Source organism: Oncorhynchus kisutch, linkage group LG27 (assembly GCF_002021735.2).
Source record: "Oncorhynchus kisutch isolate 150728-3 linkage group LG27, Okis_V2, whole genome shotgun sequence".
Classification (NCBI taxonomy): domain Eukaryota; kingdom Metazoa; phylum Chordata; class Actinopteri; order Salmoniformes; family Salmonidae; genus Oncorhynchus; species Oncorhynchus kisutch.
The window spans coordinates 26387169-26404544 of NC_034200.2; the positions used below are offsets into that span (position 1 = coordinate 26387169).

Sequence of the window (17376 nt, forward strand, 5' to 3'; positions counted from 1 at the left end):
GTGGAGGCGCACTGGAGGCCTGATGCGTGGGACCAGTACAGGTGGCACCGGGCTGATGACACGCACCTCAGGGCGAGTGCAGGGAGGAGGCACAGGACGTACTGGACTGTTGAGGCGCACTGGAGGTTTGGAGCGTAGAGCTGGCACAACCCGTCCTGGCTGAATGTTTATCTTCGCCCTGCAAATGCGGGGAGCTGGCACAGGACACACTTGGCTGTGCAGACGCACCGTAGAAACAGTGCGCAGAGCCGGCACAGGATATCCTGGTCCAAGGAAGTGTACTGGAGACCAGGAGCGCTGAGCTGGCACCATCCTTCCTGGCTGGATGCCCATTCTAGCCCGGCCAATGCGGGGAGCCGGAATAGATCTTACCGGGCTATGAATGCGCACTGGAGATACCATGCGCATCACTGCATAACACGGTGCCTGACCAGTCACACACTCCCCACGGTAAGCACCAGGAGTTGGCTCAGGTCTGAACCCTGACTCTGCTACTCTCCTTGTGTGCCCCCCCAAAAAATATTTTTGGAGCTGCCTCTCGGGTTTCCTTGCAAGCCGTGTCCCCTCGTATCGTTGCCATTCCTCTTTCGCTGTTTCCACCTGTTTCCATGGCAGGGTCTTGTCCCCTGCCATAATCTCCTCCCAGGTCCAGGATGTCCTCCACTCTCTTTTCTCCCGGGCCCAGGTTCCCTGCTCCTCTTGACCACGCTACTTGGTCCTTTTTTGGTGGGTAGATCAGTAACGATCGTCGTATGAAGGAGTGGACCAAAACGCAGCTTGGTAAGTGTTCATGATAAATGTAATACTCAAAACACTCAAACAAAATAACAAAAAGGGAAAACCGAAACAGTCCTGTCAGGTGCAGACACTAAACAGAAAACGACCCACAAAACCCAAATGAAAAAGGACAATTTAATAATGATCCCCAATCAGAGACAACGATAGACAGCTGCCTCTGATTGGGAACCACACCAACATAGAAATAAAGAAACTAGAATGTCCACCCTAGTCACAGCGTGACAGGTATTCAAACTGAGTAACAAAAAATTAAGAGTACAGATTATTGTATGGGACAATATACAAATGTTTTTGAGAAAGATAATTAGACAAATACTATTTTATTGAGTAAATGTATTTATTGGTTTCTTTCATTTTAATAAGAGATGAAAATGCAATGAATTGAAGGTTATTTGTTGATGTAGATTTGAGGTTACGAGAAATTATTTGGGGAAAAAAATAGGGTCCCCTGAAATTCTGCCTGAAAAAAATGGTGTCCTTGCTGAATTCTTTTTTAACACTGCCTTAGACAAACACGACAGGACAGTGGAGGGAGTCTCATAGCCCTCACCCTAACCCTGACACTAAACCTAAACCTAACTCTAACCATAACCCCAGCAAGTTGTTGTGTAACAACAGAGTTGTTTGAAATTGAAAATTGAATCGGTATTATGTTGATCATCTCGAGGGGAATGTCCAAATAAAGTGTAACTCATGTTGAATTTCTCCTCTGACAGAATTGACCTGTCTGGAGGGCCTGGGGATGGAGTCAGGGGAGATTACCTCAGATCAGATCACTGCCTCCTCTCAGTACAACCCCAACTGGTCCCCAGAACGCTCCAGACTCAACTACAAAGAGAACGGATGGACCCCCTCAGAAGACTCTGCTAGAGAGTGGATACAGGTATGAGAGAGAGACAGCCCTGGGGAAGCTGGGTTACATGTGTGGTGTCTGAGTCCCAAACGGAACCCTATTCCCATTTTACCCCTATGGGCACTGTTCCCTACATAGAGGAATAGGGTTCTGTGTGTCTGTCTCTGACATTACTTATCCTATTGGTGCCTAGAAAACATTATGGCTGCATAGTAAGCACTGGATTGAGCAAGAGTTGGGTATTCAAACTCTTTAGGACAGTGTGTTTAGTCCTTTACAGCTCCCTGTTCAGCTACTGTCATGTGAAGTGTGTGTGTGTGTGTACTGTATGTGATTGTAGGTGTGCATGCGTGAGTATGATTGTGTGCGTGTGTGTGTATACACTAGTGTGTGTGTCTGCGCAAATTTGATTGTGTGTGTGCGTGTGAGAGAGCGAGAGATTGTAGTAGCACAGGTCATGAGGGTGTTTGTGAATGACGCCAGACCTACAAAAGCCAAAAAAGAAACAACACCAAGTCACAAACAACACCGATTATGATTGAGAGGCCAGACTGACTGGACTAGTTGGTGTTTGGGTTGATTAAGCTCCTACCTATGCACGCTGTAAACAAACTGTCCAACAGGGACATGGCTTCTAGAATCTAGATTTTGTATCAGCAACAACCTCAGGGGGAGGCCTCTTGTGGTAAATGCAGATTGTTATATGAGGGCGTTATGTAACTTGACACACACACACCAAACACTATGAACTGAACAGGAACATGTCAATCAAGATTTCACTAGTTTCGCGAAACAGAACAGAATTCCAGGAATAATGCAGGGATTATAATGTATTTTAATACAACCAAATGCAATAGCTGCTTTTAAGGAACTGATAGGAAAACACACAGCATGTATCAAATGGGACATCCTCCATAGTTTGACCCCATTGCATGATAATTCTGTTGTTCTTTGAATCGTGGGATGTCGTTACATTACCACAGAATAGTGCAGTAACATACACTACATGACCAAAAGTATGTGAACGCCTGCTCATCGAACATCTTATATCAAAATAATGGCCATTAATATGGAGTTGGTCAATAATTTGCTGCTATAACAGCCTCCACTCTTCTGGGAAGGTGTTCCACTAGATGTTGGAAATTTGCTGCGGGAACTTGCTTCCACTCAGCGACAAGATTAGGCCTGGCTCACAGTCAGCGTCCAATTCATCCCAAAGGTGTTCGATGGGGTTGAGGTCAGGGCTCTGTGCAGGCCAGTCAAGTTCTTACACACTGATCTCGACAAACCATTTCTTTATGGACCTTGCTTTGTGCACGGGTTCATTGTCATGCTGAAACAGGAAATGGCCCCAAACTGTTGCCACAAAGATGGAAGCACAGAATCATCTAGAATGTCGTTGTATGCTGTAGTGTTAAGATTTCCCTTCACTGGAACTAAGGGGCCTAGTCCGAACCATGAAAAACAGTCCCAGACCATTATTCTGCCTCCACCCAACTTTACAGTTGGCACTATGCATTCGGGCAGGTAGCGTTCTCCTGACATCCACCAAAAACACAGATTTGTCCGTCGGACTGCCAGATGATGAAGCATGATTCATCACTCCAGAGAACACGTTTTCACTGCTCCAGAGTCCAATGGCAGTGAGCTTTACACCACTCGAGCCGACACTTGACATTGAAAACCCATTTCATGCAGATCCTGATGAACAGTTCTTGTGCTGACATTGCTTCCAGAGGCAGTTTGGAACTCAGTAGTGAGTGTTGCATCCAAGAACAGGCGGTGGTCCCGTTCGGTGAGCTTATTGGGCCTACCACTTTTCAGCTGAGCCTATTCAGCTGAGCCGTGCTCCTAGACGTTTCCACTTCACAATAACAGCACTTAAAGTTGACCGGGGCAGCTCTAACAGGGCAGAAATTTGACGAATTGTCTTGTTGGAAAGGTGGCATTCTATGACGGTGCCACGTTGAAAGTCACTGAGCTCTTCAGTAAGGTCATTCTACTACCAATGTTTGTCTATGGAGATTGCATGGCGGTGTGCTCAAATTTCATACACCTGTCAGCAACGGGTGGGGCTGAAATAACCGAATACACAAATCTGAAGGGGTGTATATATAGCGTAATCTGAAGGCACTCTCTCTTTCTTTTCTGGGAGAGGAAGAAATAGCCCCCCATGGATTTGTGTGGACTGTGTGAACGACAGAGTACCCCTGCGAACTGGGCTGTTGTGTTCCTTACTGTAGCCTATCCTGGTAAAATCCCTAGAGTTTCTATATATTCCCCTCCGCCTTCTATAAATGAATGGCAACCTACTTATAGCACACAAGCTCCGCTGGACATTTGATACACATACTTGTTATCTCTTTGAGAATCATAATCATGCACAGCATTGTATACAAAGTGCCCATCAACAAATATGTACAAATTGAAATGTTTGCCAAAAGGTGGACAGACAAGCAGCTTGAGTACAAACTAGAGGGGTTTTGGACAATGTCCTGGACTGTCCTGGCAGGAAATACCGTGTTTCTCAGCTTCAGTCTCAGTCTCAGCTTGATCTCGCAAACGAACCAGAGCCCTTTATCGCAATAGATGGCTCTGAATCGAACGTTCTGTCCAGCAACCGAACACTCTGTCCAGCGCCTCCTATTCTATCTGACATGAGCTCCACAGTGGCCGGCCAAGCATATTGGCCAGACTTCCTCTATGAAAAGACTGATGCTAATTACTCTCCCGTATTCCTAATTACTCCACACTTGGCAGTGCTAACACTCTGCGGTTGAAAATTAAACCCTCCGCTCAGGCCTTTAATGGAGAAAACAATAAGAGGCAGACCCAGCTGCATTCATCAGCCGGACCTTCACTAAATGAGATTCAACAAAAACATTGGCACATCCTTCAAAACAGGATATTGGTGTTTTTATGGCGAGGAGAGGAAGAGCTTGTAATCAGCACTAGGCCACTGTGACTGACTGCTGTGACCCACTTTTTCAGACCTCTCCGTGTTTTCTCAAGAAAGTGCTGTGCTATATTATTGGGTTTAGACTGCTTAAGATCAGGACAGGAAAAGGGGTTCCGACCACATGGAGGATTGTCAGCGAGGATAAATACTGCTCCAGATTGCTTCCAGAGGCAGTTTGGAACTCAGTAGTGAGTGTTGCATCCAAGAACAGGCGGTGGTTCCATTCGGTGAGCTTATTGGGCCTACCACTAAACAAGACTCTCTAAAGTGACAGGGTCATTCATGGTCAGGTCAGTTGAGATGTGAGCTGTCGGTTTTGGCCATGTTAACATATTCTACATGGACCAGCTTTGAATGCATTGTAAAGAGCTTCTATTCAGATCTCTTCTATTCAGTTTTGCACTAACAATGCAATTATGTTAACGACTGCATAGCACAGAATGCTTCCATTCTTCTACCATGACATCCAAAATGCCAAAATAAAACTCACGCCCTGCCTAAGTATAATACATTTTAGTGTATGATTCTGACATGTGCACATCGACACTGGATCACATGCGACCTAACTAAGTATTGCATTCTTCACTTCCTCTTAGGATGATGGGAGCTCCTCCAACAGTCTCTGAGGACTGGTTGTTTTCACTTTTCCTCTCTGTCCTGGAACAACATGTTCACTCACAGCACCGCCAGGTCCAAATGTGTTCTCCAGATGTACAGCCCTTTCCTGGTTCCCTACATCACAGACCCATGACAAACGTTTCTCCTCAAGCAGTATACCTATAAATGCTTTGTCTTCGGTGAGGAAGGAAACCTTTCCTGCATGAGGATACTTCACAGGGTTCAATTACATGTCAATCTCACTACAATTCAACTCTTATGTACAACAATAACGGCCATGTTGGGGATTAATTACACACAGTGATGGGTTGGTAGATTCATTCATACCTGTGGCATCCGGGGGAAACTGGTTAAAAGCCAAGATGAGGCAATGAATCAGCATAATACCTATATGGTCAAAGATTCAAAACAAAGGAGTCGAGGCACCAATTCCTGTCCTCCACCATCCAGGCCACATTAAAATGACAACATGGTGAAGAATTGTATCCTGGAAATAGTATCAATAATATATAAACTGTCGACACATGAATAATATAATTTTATGTAGCGAAGGCATGCATGCATGAATTAGGTAGCTCATTATATTCAGCTGAAGTAAGAAGAATGGAGCATTACTCTGTGTTCCAAATGGGACTGTATTTCCTACATAGTGCACTCCTTTTGTACTTTTGACCAGAGCCCTAGTCAAACGTAGTGCACTATAGGGAATAGGGTGCCATTGGGGACTTAGCCTCTGGCTAGCTGCACCATGCTGCGGAGTGGGACACTTACTGTAGCATACTTCATCATAACAAAATGGAAAATGATGTACCTAGAAAACACCTCATAATTCAAACCCCCTAAAAGGAGAAGGCATGGAGTTGCACTGTTTTTTGTCTATAAATCAATATTACCTCAAAGACACTCTATCGGTTCTTTTGGAGGATACTTTTGAAAGAAAATGCTTTCATTTGACAAAGCAAAAAAGCCACTGTCTCAAGACAAATGTACAGAAACAAACGCATCTACACTATTATCACATAGCAACCAACCACACTGTGCTCCAGCTACTTTAAAGCACATCAATATTGAATACATGAAGCCAACAGCAGCAGTGTAGCCAGCAGGCAGCCCTGCCCTCCATGCCCCTGTGCCCTTGAGAGACCAGGGTTGAGCCCCATATTCCATATATTGACCACTACCTTATAGGCCCTGGTCAAAAGTTGTGCACTATAGGGAATAGAGTGCCATTTGGGATGCAGCCTTAGAGAGACCAGCAGCTCAGGATTTCCCCAGACAGACAATTGAATTCCCCAGGCAGTGGAGCTGACTTCCTGTGGATCTGCCCCTGCTCCCAGAGGAAGGGCCAACGCTCCTGTACTCATCGGCAGGGGTATTGTGTGCCTTCCGACTGGTTTCATCCTGTCCGCCACAATTGTACTAGCAGGCCCCGCCCTGCTCAGAATGCAAGCCCAGCCTCTCTGTTTATTCATTCAGAGTGTCTTAACATGATCAACACTTACAACCCAAATCTTAACTGACCGTGAGTGGCTCTCTCACTTTAGGGACAAATACTAGCGGCCCGGACAGGTAGCTCAAAGTGGCTTCTGTCAGCTCTTTTCTAACACAGTTAGTAGGCCTGTATTGCATGTTTGCAATTTTCTTCTTATATTCCCTGTACAGGCCTTTCATTTCTTTATATCTGATTGGCCTAATAATGCATGAGCTAACAGGGTTCTAGCTAACTGGATGTTCTTGCCTAATTTGTGTTGCCAGGTGGACCTGGGATTCCTCCGTTTTGTTTCAGCTGTGGGAACACAGGGAGCAATCTCCAAGGAGACGAAGAAGGAGTACTTTGTCCACTCCTACAAAGTGGACGTGAGCTCCAATGGAGAGGACTGGGTCCCAATAAAGGAGGGATCCAAGCAGATGGTAAGACTGACTGATAAGATATAAGTTAAGCCTTTTTATATCAGCAGTTGTCACAAAGACCTTTAAAGTAACCTGCCGTGAACTCAAAGAGCAACCAAAGCAGAAGCGAGAGCACAGTGGTCAGGAAAAATGCCCTAGAAGGGTGTAACCCAGAGTGGTTGCAGAATAGTGTTACATTGTAACTAATAGAAAGAATGAGTTCAGTCTGAACATCAAGACCACACATTTCACAATACACATTTCACAATACTTTAGGCAAGAGTTCCTGTACTCTGGACAAATAATGCCAGACATTTTTCTGCCATATTTTACACAACTGTTTCAGACAGTTCTATTAAACAAAAGTGACTATATTGTCTATTATTCTGGAATAAAGCAGAATATATGTTTCTGTTGGACAATAAAGTCATCTTGTTCTTGTTTTCTTCTTCTTCTCCTTCTCCAGATTTTCCAGGGGAACCACAATCCTACAGAGGAAAAAAGGTCGTTCCTACCGAAGCAGACTCTAGCCCGTTACGTCCGCATCAGACCCATGTCTTGGGAGATAGGCATCTGCATGCGCTTCGAGGTGTACGGCTGCAAGACATCAGGTACACACACAGCTTTAGACATCAGGTACACACACACAGCTTTAAACATCAGGTACACACACACAGCTGTAGACATCAGGTACACACACACACAGCTGCAAGACATCAGGTACACACACAAACAGCTGCAAGACATCAGGTACACACACACACACACATAGCTGTAGACATCAGGTACACACACAGCTGTAGACATCAGGTACACACACACACACAGCTGTAGACATCAGGGCAGACATCACCAGGCAGCTCTCAAACATACACACACACACAATTGCATAAGCATATTTTGGCTCTTCCCCTAACTTCTAATATATACCATATACTGTTACCGGGTTCCCTAGTAAGTGCGAAGAATCACTGCCTCCTAAGCCGGTTGAGGGTCATGCTTGGTTGTTATTGTAAAAGTGCAATGGAAAAAGGCAAGAAGGCAAGTTGAGTCATCGTACATACAGTATTTACGATGTTACAAAGCACATCACATGGTTCATTTCAGAGATCCATATCCTCCCTTATTTCTCTCAGCAGGAGAACATCATGGTATTATACTCTTTCTCACTGCAGGGCTAGTGTGTGGTGTGTGTGTGTGTGTGTTTGTTTTACTGTGCAAGGCCCAGGTGATTAAGAGGTTAGAATGACACAGGGAGGAAGTAGACAGTCTGTCTCTGTGTCCACTTATATTTCATGCAGTATACCCATGTACACACACACACACATAGAGGGAGTTCCCACAAAGAGCAGTGGTAAAAACAAATCACACAAGAACTCACATAGACCTCAACACTGAACGACTGGGAACTAGGGGGAGTTGATCTCCACAGGGAAAGCTGTTACATACTGTCTCACTCAGACTCAGGATGTGTCTGAAATGGTATCCTATTACCTTATAGAGCCCATGAGGACACAGCAGCTTCACCCTGCCCCCTCTCTCTCGCTCTCTATTTCACAGACTACCCTTGCTCCGGCATGCTGGGGATGGTCTCTGGTCAAATCTCAGACGCCCAGATCAGCGCGTCATCGCACGCAGAGCGCGGCTGGGTACCAGAGAACGCCAGGTTGCTGACAGGGAGGTCGGGCTGGACCCAGCAACAGACCAGACATCCCTTCCGGAACGAGTGGCTGCAGATGGACCTGGGCCAGGACAAGCTGGTCAGCGGCCTGCTCATCCAAGGAGGACGTCACAGGTAGGTAATATGGAGGTTAGATAGGCGGGTCAGCAACCGGAGGGTTCGAGCCAGTGTGTGTTTGTGTCTTTCGCAGAGGTTGGGATCTTGGCAGAGGATTAACTTCATTAATCCATTCTACAGGCCACTGAAGTATTCTTCTTCTTCTACAGAGACAAGAATGTGTTTATGAAGAAGTTCAAGGTGGGCTACAGCAACAATGGCTCTGACTTTACTATGGTGAAGGAAGACAACAGCTCTAGGCCTAAGGTAAAGGAAGCAACCTGGGAATTCATGTTTGGTATTGTCACAAACGTTGTTGTCAGACTCGGACCAAAATAAAGCGTGGGTTGGTTTCATCATCTTTATTTAACGTGATCCGGCAAAAAAACAATAAAGGAGAAAGTAACGAACGTGAAGCTACGCAGGGCTCAAGGCAACTATACACAAACAAGATCCCACAACAAACAGGTGGGAAAAAGCTGCCTAAATATGATCCCCAATCAGAGGCAACGATAAACAGCTGCCTCTGATTGGGAACCATACCAAGCCAACCTAGAAATAAAGAAACTAGAATGCCCACCCTAGTCACACCCCGACCTAACCAAAGGTCAAGGCGTGACAGGTATCCTGTGCATTCATCTCCTCTCTTTTCAACAGAGACCCACAGATCAGTAGAAAGTAGGGCTGTCAGAGATGACTGTTTGTAATTTTGGTGCACACATTTTTTTTCATGATGATTAAACACGTTGTCTGAAAGCGTTCAAAATACATTGAAAACATCCACAATACATTATATATACAGCTAAAAACACAACACAACAATGCGCTGTCTAAACAAGTTGACATTGAGGTTAAAGAAAGTGTGCTTCATCTATTTACCCGATTCTGCTAACCGTTACTTTGGGAAAATCAAGATCTCAATATTCTTGTAATTGCTTTTGTATGAAAAATCTTGAATTACAGCTCAAAATCCTGTGATTAACTCGCTAATTTAGAAAAATATTTTGACAAGAGTGCAACATATCCTATTGGTAAAGTCAAGGATGAAATGTGTTTGTGTGCAAACCACCAGCACCTAGCTATTCAAAACATCCAGCAGTACTCTCTGTACTCCCTGTCCCCTTCATAAGACAGTCTGACTTGAATTATCTGTCCTAAAGTGCACCATATTCCCTATGTAGTACACGCCCTTGTCAAAAGTAATATACTTACTACATAGGGAATAGGGTGCAATCTGGGATGCGGCGTTAGATATCCCCCTGTCCTTTTTCCTGTCTTTTTAAAAAGCTAATTTCCAGCCTCCAGTCTTGAAAGATGAACAAACAGTCCATTTCTGTGACTTCAGCTATACATCCAGGTTGCATCCCAAATGGCACCCTATTCCCTATAAAGTGCACCACTTTTGACCGGGGCTCTGGTCACAATTAGTGCACTATATAGGTAATAGTGAGCCATTTGGGAGGCAGACAAAGTGTTTTTCAAACTGCCACTTCAGGCTTCACTTAGATTGGAAACATAAGAACCTACCCAGCAAACCAAAATTGGTTCTGTGAAGATTCCCAGCACATTTGTTAAGTCACGGCAAATGTTCTCATAACACAAAAACTGTCCAGCTGTGATGATGATTCTACAATGTTTCTTTTAGGGTGCAAAACACATTCACGAGATGTTACAAGAATGTTCCCAGAACAGATTTAATCTGTTCTTTAAAGGCTATCTGTGTAGGGTATGGCACCATGGTGGTAGCAGGCCTGGTGTCCCGGACATCTGCTACCTGCTCACAGCAGGGGCTAAATATTTTCCTCTCACTTAAAATACTATATTAAGGATAATAATATATTAAGGATATAATATTAGTTTCATAACCCTGCTAGATCCTAGATGTCATCCTCCCAAAGGTTTTGTTTTGATAGAAAGTAATGTCAGCTCCAGTGTGTGGAACTGACATTACCCTTCTTGTAATGTTTTGCCCAAAATAGCCCCCTATTCCCTTTATAGTGCACTACTTTTGCCCAGGGCCCACAGGGTTACTGTGCAGAGCTGGCATAGTGGGAATGGAAAACGGGTTTCTGTCTCGTAGTGTACGGTCTGGAAATGGTTTGGTCTTCATCGCTGTTCTGTTCTCCTGGCTCTCTTCCAGATCTTCATTGGAAACCAGAACCATGACACCCCAGAGCTGCGTACGCTGGGCCCTCTGCTGACTCGCTTCCTCAGGGTCTACCCAGAGAGAGCCACCCCCGATGGCCTGGGGCTCAGACTGGAGCTGCTGGGCTGTGAGATCCATGGTGAGTTAGCACAAACATCTCAGCACACACACACACGATCACAGACGAATAGAAAGACAGACAAACATGTGCACACACACGCATGCACATTAATTGTCATGGCAACAGTTTTACTTAACAACGACAGCCACAGAGTTGACTAAACGCACAAACAGATCTAGGACCAGGCTAGGGTTATTTCAGTATTCAGTTATTTTCAGTATTAAAAGACCCCTCTGACAGGGTCTAGATTTAGACATCAACCATAGTGACCACACACAGATGGAATCCCAGATAGGTTTCACTTACCTACTCCTAACTACAGACCCGAGACCTGCGTTAGTGGCAAGACTTGGGCATTTAGCCTTTGCTGCATGCTTGATGACAGTCGTATACTGTACCCTGCCTGTCAGTCAGTGTGGGAAGTGTAATGAGTGTGTTATGTGCTATGTGTTATGTGGGAGGGTTAGGACATAAAAGACATGAAAGGCTGACGCGTGCCAGAGCAGGCTGCCCTGACTGGGCTGGAGGGGGAGGGGGGATGGACCAGTCACAGTGGGTTGGTGAGGGAGGGGGGATGGACCAGTCATAGTCGGTGGGTGAGGGAGGGGGGATGGACCAGTCACAGTGGGTTGGTGAGGGAGGGGAGGTGGACCAGTCACAGTGGGTGGGTGAGGGAGGGGTGGTAGACCAGTCATAGTCGGTGGGGGAGGGAGGGGTGGTGGACCAATCACAGTGGGTGGGTGAGGGAGGGGAGGTGGACCAATCACAGTGGGTGGGTGAGGGAGGGGAGGTGGACCAGTCACAGTGGGTGGGTGAGGGAGGGGAGGTGGACCAATCACAGTGGGTGGGTGAGGGAGGGGAGGTGGACCAGTCATAGTGGGAGGGTGAGAGAGGGGAGGTGGACCAGTCATAGTGGGAGGGTGAGAGAGGGGAGGTGGACCAGTCATAGTGGGAGGGTGAGGGAGGGGAGGTGGACCAGTCATAGTGGGAGGATGGGTGAGGGAGGGAAGTTAGACCAGTCATAGTGGGAGGGTGAGGGAAGGGAGGTGGACCAGTCATAGTGGGATGGTGAGGGAGGGGAGGTGGACCAGTCATAGCGGGATGGTGAGGGAGGGGAGGTAGACCAGTCATAGTGGATGGTGAGGGAGGGGAGGTGGACCAGTCATAGTGGGAGGGTGAGGGAGGGGGGGTGTACCAGTCACAGTGGGAGGGGGGTGAAGGAGGGGAGGTCGACCAGTCATAGTGGGAGGGTGAGGAAGGGGAGGTAGACCAGTCATAGTGGGAGGGAGGGAGGGGAGGGGAGGTAGACCTGTCATAGTGGGATGGTGAGGGAGGGGAGGTGGACCAGTCATATTGGGAGAGTGAGGGGGGGGGGGGGGGTACCAGTCATAGTGGGAGGGGGATGAAGGAGGGGAGGTGGACCAGTCATTGTGGGAGGGTGAGGGAGGGGAGGTAGACCAGTCATAGTGGGAGGGTGAGGGAGGGGAGGTGGACCAGTCATAGTGGGAAGGTGGGGGAGGGAGGGGTAGACCAGTCATAGTGGGAGGGTGAGGGAGGGGAGGTAGACCAGTCATAGTGGGAGGGTGAGAGAGGGGAGGTGGACCAGTCATAGTGGGAGGGTGAGGGAGTGGGTGTACCAGTCATAGTGGGAGGGGGGTCAAGGAGGGGAGGTGGACCAGTCATAGTGGGAGGGTGAGGGAGGGGAGGTAGACCAGTCGTAGTGGGAGGGAGGGGAGGGTAGGTAGACCAGTCATAGTGGGAGGGAGGGGAGGGGAGGTAGACCTGTCATAGTGGGAGGGTGGGGGGGGTGTACCAGTCATAGTGGGAGGGGGATGAAGGAGGGGAGGTCGACCAGTCATTGTGGGAGGGGGGAGGGGAGGTAGACCAGTCATAGTGGGAGGGTGAGGGAGGGGAGGTAGACCAGTCATAGTGGGAGGGTGAGGGAGGGAAGGTAGACCAGTCATAGTGGGAGGGTGAGGGAGGGGAGGTAGACCAGTCATAGTGGGAGGGTGAGAGAGGGGAGGTGGACCAGTCATAGTGGGAGGGTGAGAGAGGGGAGGTGGACCAGTCATAGTTCATAGTGGGAGCGTGAGGGAGGGGAGGTGGACCCGTCATTGTGGGAGCGTGAGGGAGGGGAGGTGGACCAGTCATAGTTCATAGTGGGAGCGTGAGGGAGGGGAGGTGGACCCGTCATTGTGGGAGCGTGAGGGAGGGGAGGTGGACCAGTCATAGTGGGAGGGTGAGAGAGGGGAGGTGGACCAGTCATAGTGGGAGGGTGAGAGAGGGGAGGTGGACCAGTCATAGTGGGAGGGTGAGAGAGGGGAGGTGGACCAGTCATAGTGGGATGGTGAGGGAGGGGAGGTGGACCAGTCATAGCGGGATGGTGAGGGAGGGGAGATAGACCAGTCATAGTGGATGGTGAGGGAGGGGAGGTGGACCAGTCATAGTGGGAGGGTGAGGGAGGGGGGGTGTACCAGTCACAGTGGGAGGGGGGTGAAGGAGGGGAGGTCGACCAGTCATAGTGGGAGGGTGAGGAAGGGGAGGTAGACCAGTCATAGTGGGAGGGAGGGAGGGGAGGGGAGGTAGACCTGTCATAGTGGGATGGTGAGGGAGGGGGGGTGGACCAGTCATATTGGGAGAGTGAGGGGAGGGGGTGTACCAGTCATAGTGGGAGGGGGATGAAGGAGGGGAGGTGGACCAGTCATTGTGGGAGGGTGAGGGAGGGGAGGTAGACCAGTCATAGTGGGAGGGTGAGGGAGGGGAGGTGGACCAGTCATAGTGGGAAGGTGGGGGAGGGAGGGGTAGACCAGTCATAGTGGGAGGGTGAGGGAGGGGAGGTAGACCAGTCATAGTGGGAGGGTGAGAGAGGGGAGGTGGACCAGTCATAGTGGGAGGGTGAGGGAGGGGGTGTACCAGTCATAGTGGGAGGGGGTCAAGGAGGGGAGGTGGACCAGTCATAGTGGGAGGGGAGGTAGACCAGTCGTAGTGGGAGGGAGGGGAGGGGAGGTAGACCAGTCATAGTGGGAGGGAGGGGAGGGGAGGTAGACCTGTCATAGTGGGAGGGTGGGTGAGGGAGGGGAGGTGGACCAGTCATAGTGGGAGGGTGGGGGGGGTGTACCAGTCATAGTGGGAGGGGGATGAAGGAGGGGAGGTCGACCAGTCATTGTGGGAGGGGGGGAGGGGAGGTAGACCAGTCATAGTGGGAGGGTGAGGGAGGGGAGGTAGACCAGTCATAGTGGGAGGGTGAGGGAGGGGAGGTAGACCAGTCATAGTGGGAGGGTGAGGGAGGGGAGGTAGACCAGTCATAGTGGGAGGGTGAGAGAGGGGAGGTGGACCAGTCATAGTGGGAGGGTGAGAGAGGGGAGGTGGACCAGTCATAGTTCATAGTGGGAGCGTGAGGGAGGGGAGGTGGACCCGTCATTGTGGGAGCGTGAGGGAGGGGAGGTGGACCAGTCATAGTGGGAGGGTGAGAGAGGGGAGGTGGACCAGTCATAGTGGGAGGGTGAGAGAGGGGAGGTGGACCAGTCATAGTGGGAGGGTGAGAGAGGGGAGGTGGACCAGTCATAGTGGGAGGGTGAGAGAGGGGAGGTGGACCAGTCATAGTGGGAGGGTGAGAGAGGGGAGGTGGACCAGTCATAGTGGGAGGGTGAGGGAGGGGAGGTGGACCAGTCATAGTGGGAGCGTGAGGGAGGGGAGGTGGACCCGTCATTGTGGGAGCGTGAGGGAGGGGAGGTGGACCAGTCATAGTGGGAGGGTGAGAGAGGGGAGGTGGACCAGTCATAGTGGGAGGGTGAGAGAGGGGAGGTGGACCAGTCATAGTGGGTGGGTGACTGAGGGTTGGGGATATCTGTGTCTGGTACGGGGTGTCTGGTTACCCTCGTATTGAGGAGGATAAGAATCAGACGGTGGAGTTGGGGAGAGGTGGTGGAATGGGTGGCAGGTAGCGTAGTAGTTAAGAGCATTGGGATAGTAAGCGAAAGGTTTCTCATTCAAATCCCCGAGCCGACTAGGTGAAAAACCTGTTGACGTGCCCTTGAGCAAGGCACCTAACCATAATTGCTCCGGTAAGTCACTCTGGATAACATCGTCTGATAAATGTAAAAAAATTAAAGAAGAAGAAGAGTGTGGCTGGCTGCTTACATGCTCCAACTTCTTTGATCTGTACCAAATCAATACAATCTCCACATCAAAGAGCATCTGCATGTACACACTTACTAGGGAGCGGGCACACTCACACACACTCACAAGGGCGCATTGGAAAATTTACTATGAGCAATCTACTCCAATTCATTTTCCAAATCACCTTCACACCTATTTCAAACCCTCTGTTCCACCACTCTCTGCCTGCGTCGGACTAGGGTTTATCTGTAGTGATCGTGCTACCAGTAGCTACCAGCCTCTCTCCATAGTCTCATGTTACTGAATCATTTTCTATCTCCACCCAGACCATGTGGCCTGGAAGCCTGCTTGGTGTCACCATGTCAGGCACATTGCCATCTAAAACCCCATATCCCCTAATCCAATCACAGAAGGTTGACCTGTAGACTGTCTGCTTGCTACAGCAGAGGTATCATTTCCCTGAAGGATTCTTATCCTCTCTCACCCAATTTCATTTCAATTTCATAGCTTTATTGGCATGGGAAACATGTGTTTACATTGCCAAAGCAAGTAAAATAGATAAAAGAAAAGTTAAACAATAAAAAATAAACAGTAAATATTACCCTCACCAAAGTTCAAAAAGAATAAAGACATATCAAATGTCCCATTATTTATTTATAAATAAACATAAATATAGGTTGTTTTTATAATGGTGTTTGTTATTCACGCGTTGCCCAATTCTTGTGGCAACAGGTCACAAATCTTGCTGCGTGTGGTATTTTAGTTTATCAAAATTTGATTTGTTTTCAAATTCTTTGTGTCTCTAATATGGTCATACATTTGGCAGGAGGTTGGGAAGTGCAGCTCAGTTTCCACTTCATTTTGTGGGCAGTGAGCACATAGGCTGTCTTTTCTTGAGAGCCAGGTCTGCCTACGGTGGACTTTCTCAATAGCAAGGCTATGCTCCCTGAGTCTGTACATTGTCAAAGATTTCCTTAATTGTGGGTCAGTCACATTGGTCACGTATTCTGCCACTGTATACTCTCTGTTTAGGGCCAAATAGCATTCTAGTTTGTTCTGTTATTTTTTTGTAAATTATTTCCAGTTTGTCAAGTAATTATGTTTTTGTTTTCTCATGATTTGGTTGGGTCTAATTGTGTTGCTGTCCTGGGACTCTACGGGGTGTGTTTGTGAACAGAGCCCCAGGACCAGCTTGCTTAGAGGACTCTTCTCCAGGTTCATCTCTATGTAGGTGATGGCTTTGTTATGGAAGGTTTGGGAATCACTTCCTTTTAGGCGGTTGAAGAATTTAACGTCTCTTTTCTGGATTTGGATCATTAGCAGGTATCGGCCCAATTCTGCTCTGTATGCATTATTTGGTGTTTTAAATTGTACACTGAGGATATTTTTGCAGAATTCTGCATGCAGAATCTCAATTTGGTGTTTGTCCAATATTGTGAATTCTTGGTTGGTGAGTGGACCCCAGACCTCACAACCATAAAGGGCAATGGGTTCTATAACTGAAGTATTTTTAGCCAGATCCTAATTGGGATGTCAAATTTTATGTTCCTTTTGATACCATAAAAGGCCCTTCTTGCCTTGTCTCTCAGATCGTTCACAGCTTTGTGGAAGTTACCTGTGGCGTTGATGTTTAGGCCGAGGTATATATAGTTTTTTTGTGTGCTCTAGGGCAACGGTGTCTAGATATAATTTTTTGGAACACCATTATTTTTGTCTTCCTGAGATTTATTGTCAGGGCCCAAGTCTGACAGAATCTATGCAGAAGATATAGGTGCTGCTGTAGGCCCTCCTTGGTTGGGGACCAACTCACTCTCTCTCTCTTTACTTCTCTCTACCTCCAGAGCCCACAACTCTCCCACCGACCACGGCTGTAGCAACCATGTTTGCTGTAACCACGTTCGCTGCCATCACAACCGCATCTGTGACCATGCCCACCCTGACGTCAGAGTGTGACGACCAGGAGGCCAGCTGTCACAGTGGAACAGGAGGAGGGGAGGACTATGACACAACAGGTGGTGACCACCACCCTCCTTTTCTCTCTCTCTCTCACTCACTTACTCACTCACCCATTCACTCACTCACTCACCCACCCACT

The 17376-nt window shown here is 48.0% G+C and overlaps 1 protein-coding gene across 1 annotated transcript in view; it reads left to right on the forward strand.

Moving 5' to 3' along the window:
* LOC109871787 (neuropilin-1a) overlaps positions 1-17376 on the forward strand; it is a 75305-nt gene that overhangs the window by 39831 nt on the left and 18098 nt on the right. Inside the window, exons 6-12 of the mRNA XM_031806691.1 lie at positions 1515-1681; positions 6984-7139; positions 7585-7729; positions 8679-8913; positions 9066-9162; positions 11036-11180; positions 17123-17293. Of these exons, the coding sequence (XP_031662551.1) occupies positions 1515-1681; positions 6984-7139; positions 7585-7729; positions 8679-8913; positions 9066-9162; positions 11036-11180; positions 17123-17293 (1116 nt within the window). The remainder of the gene's footprint in view (positions 1-1514; positions 1682-6983; positions 7140-7584; positions 7730-8678; positions 8914-9065; positions 9163-11035; positions 11181-17122; positions 17294-17376) is intronic.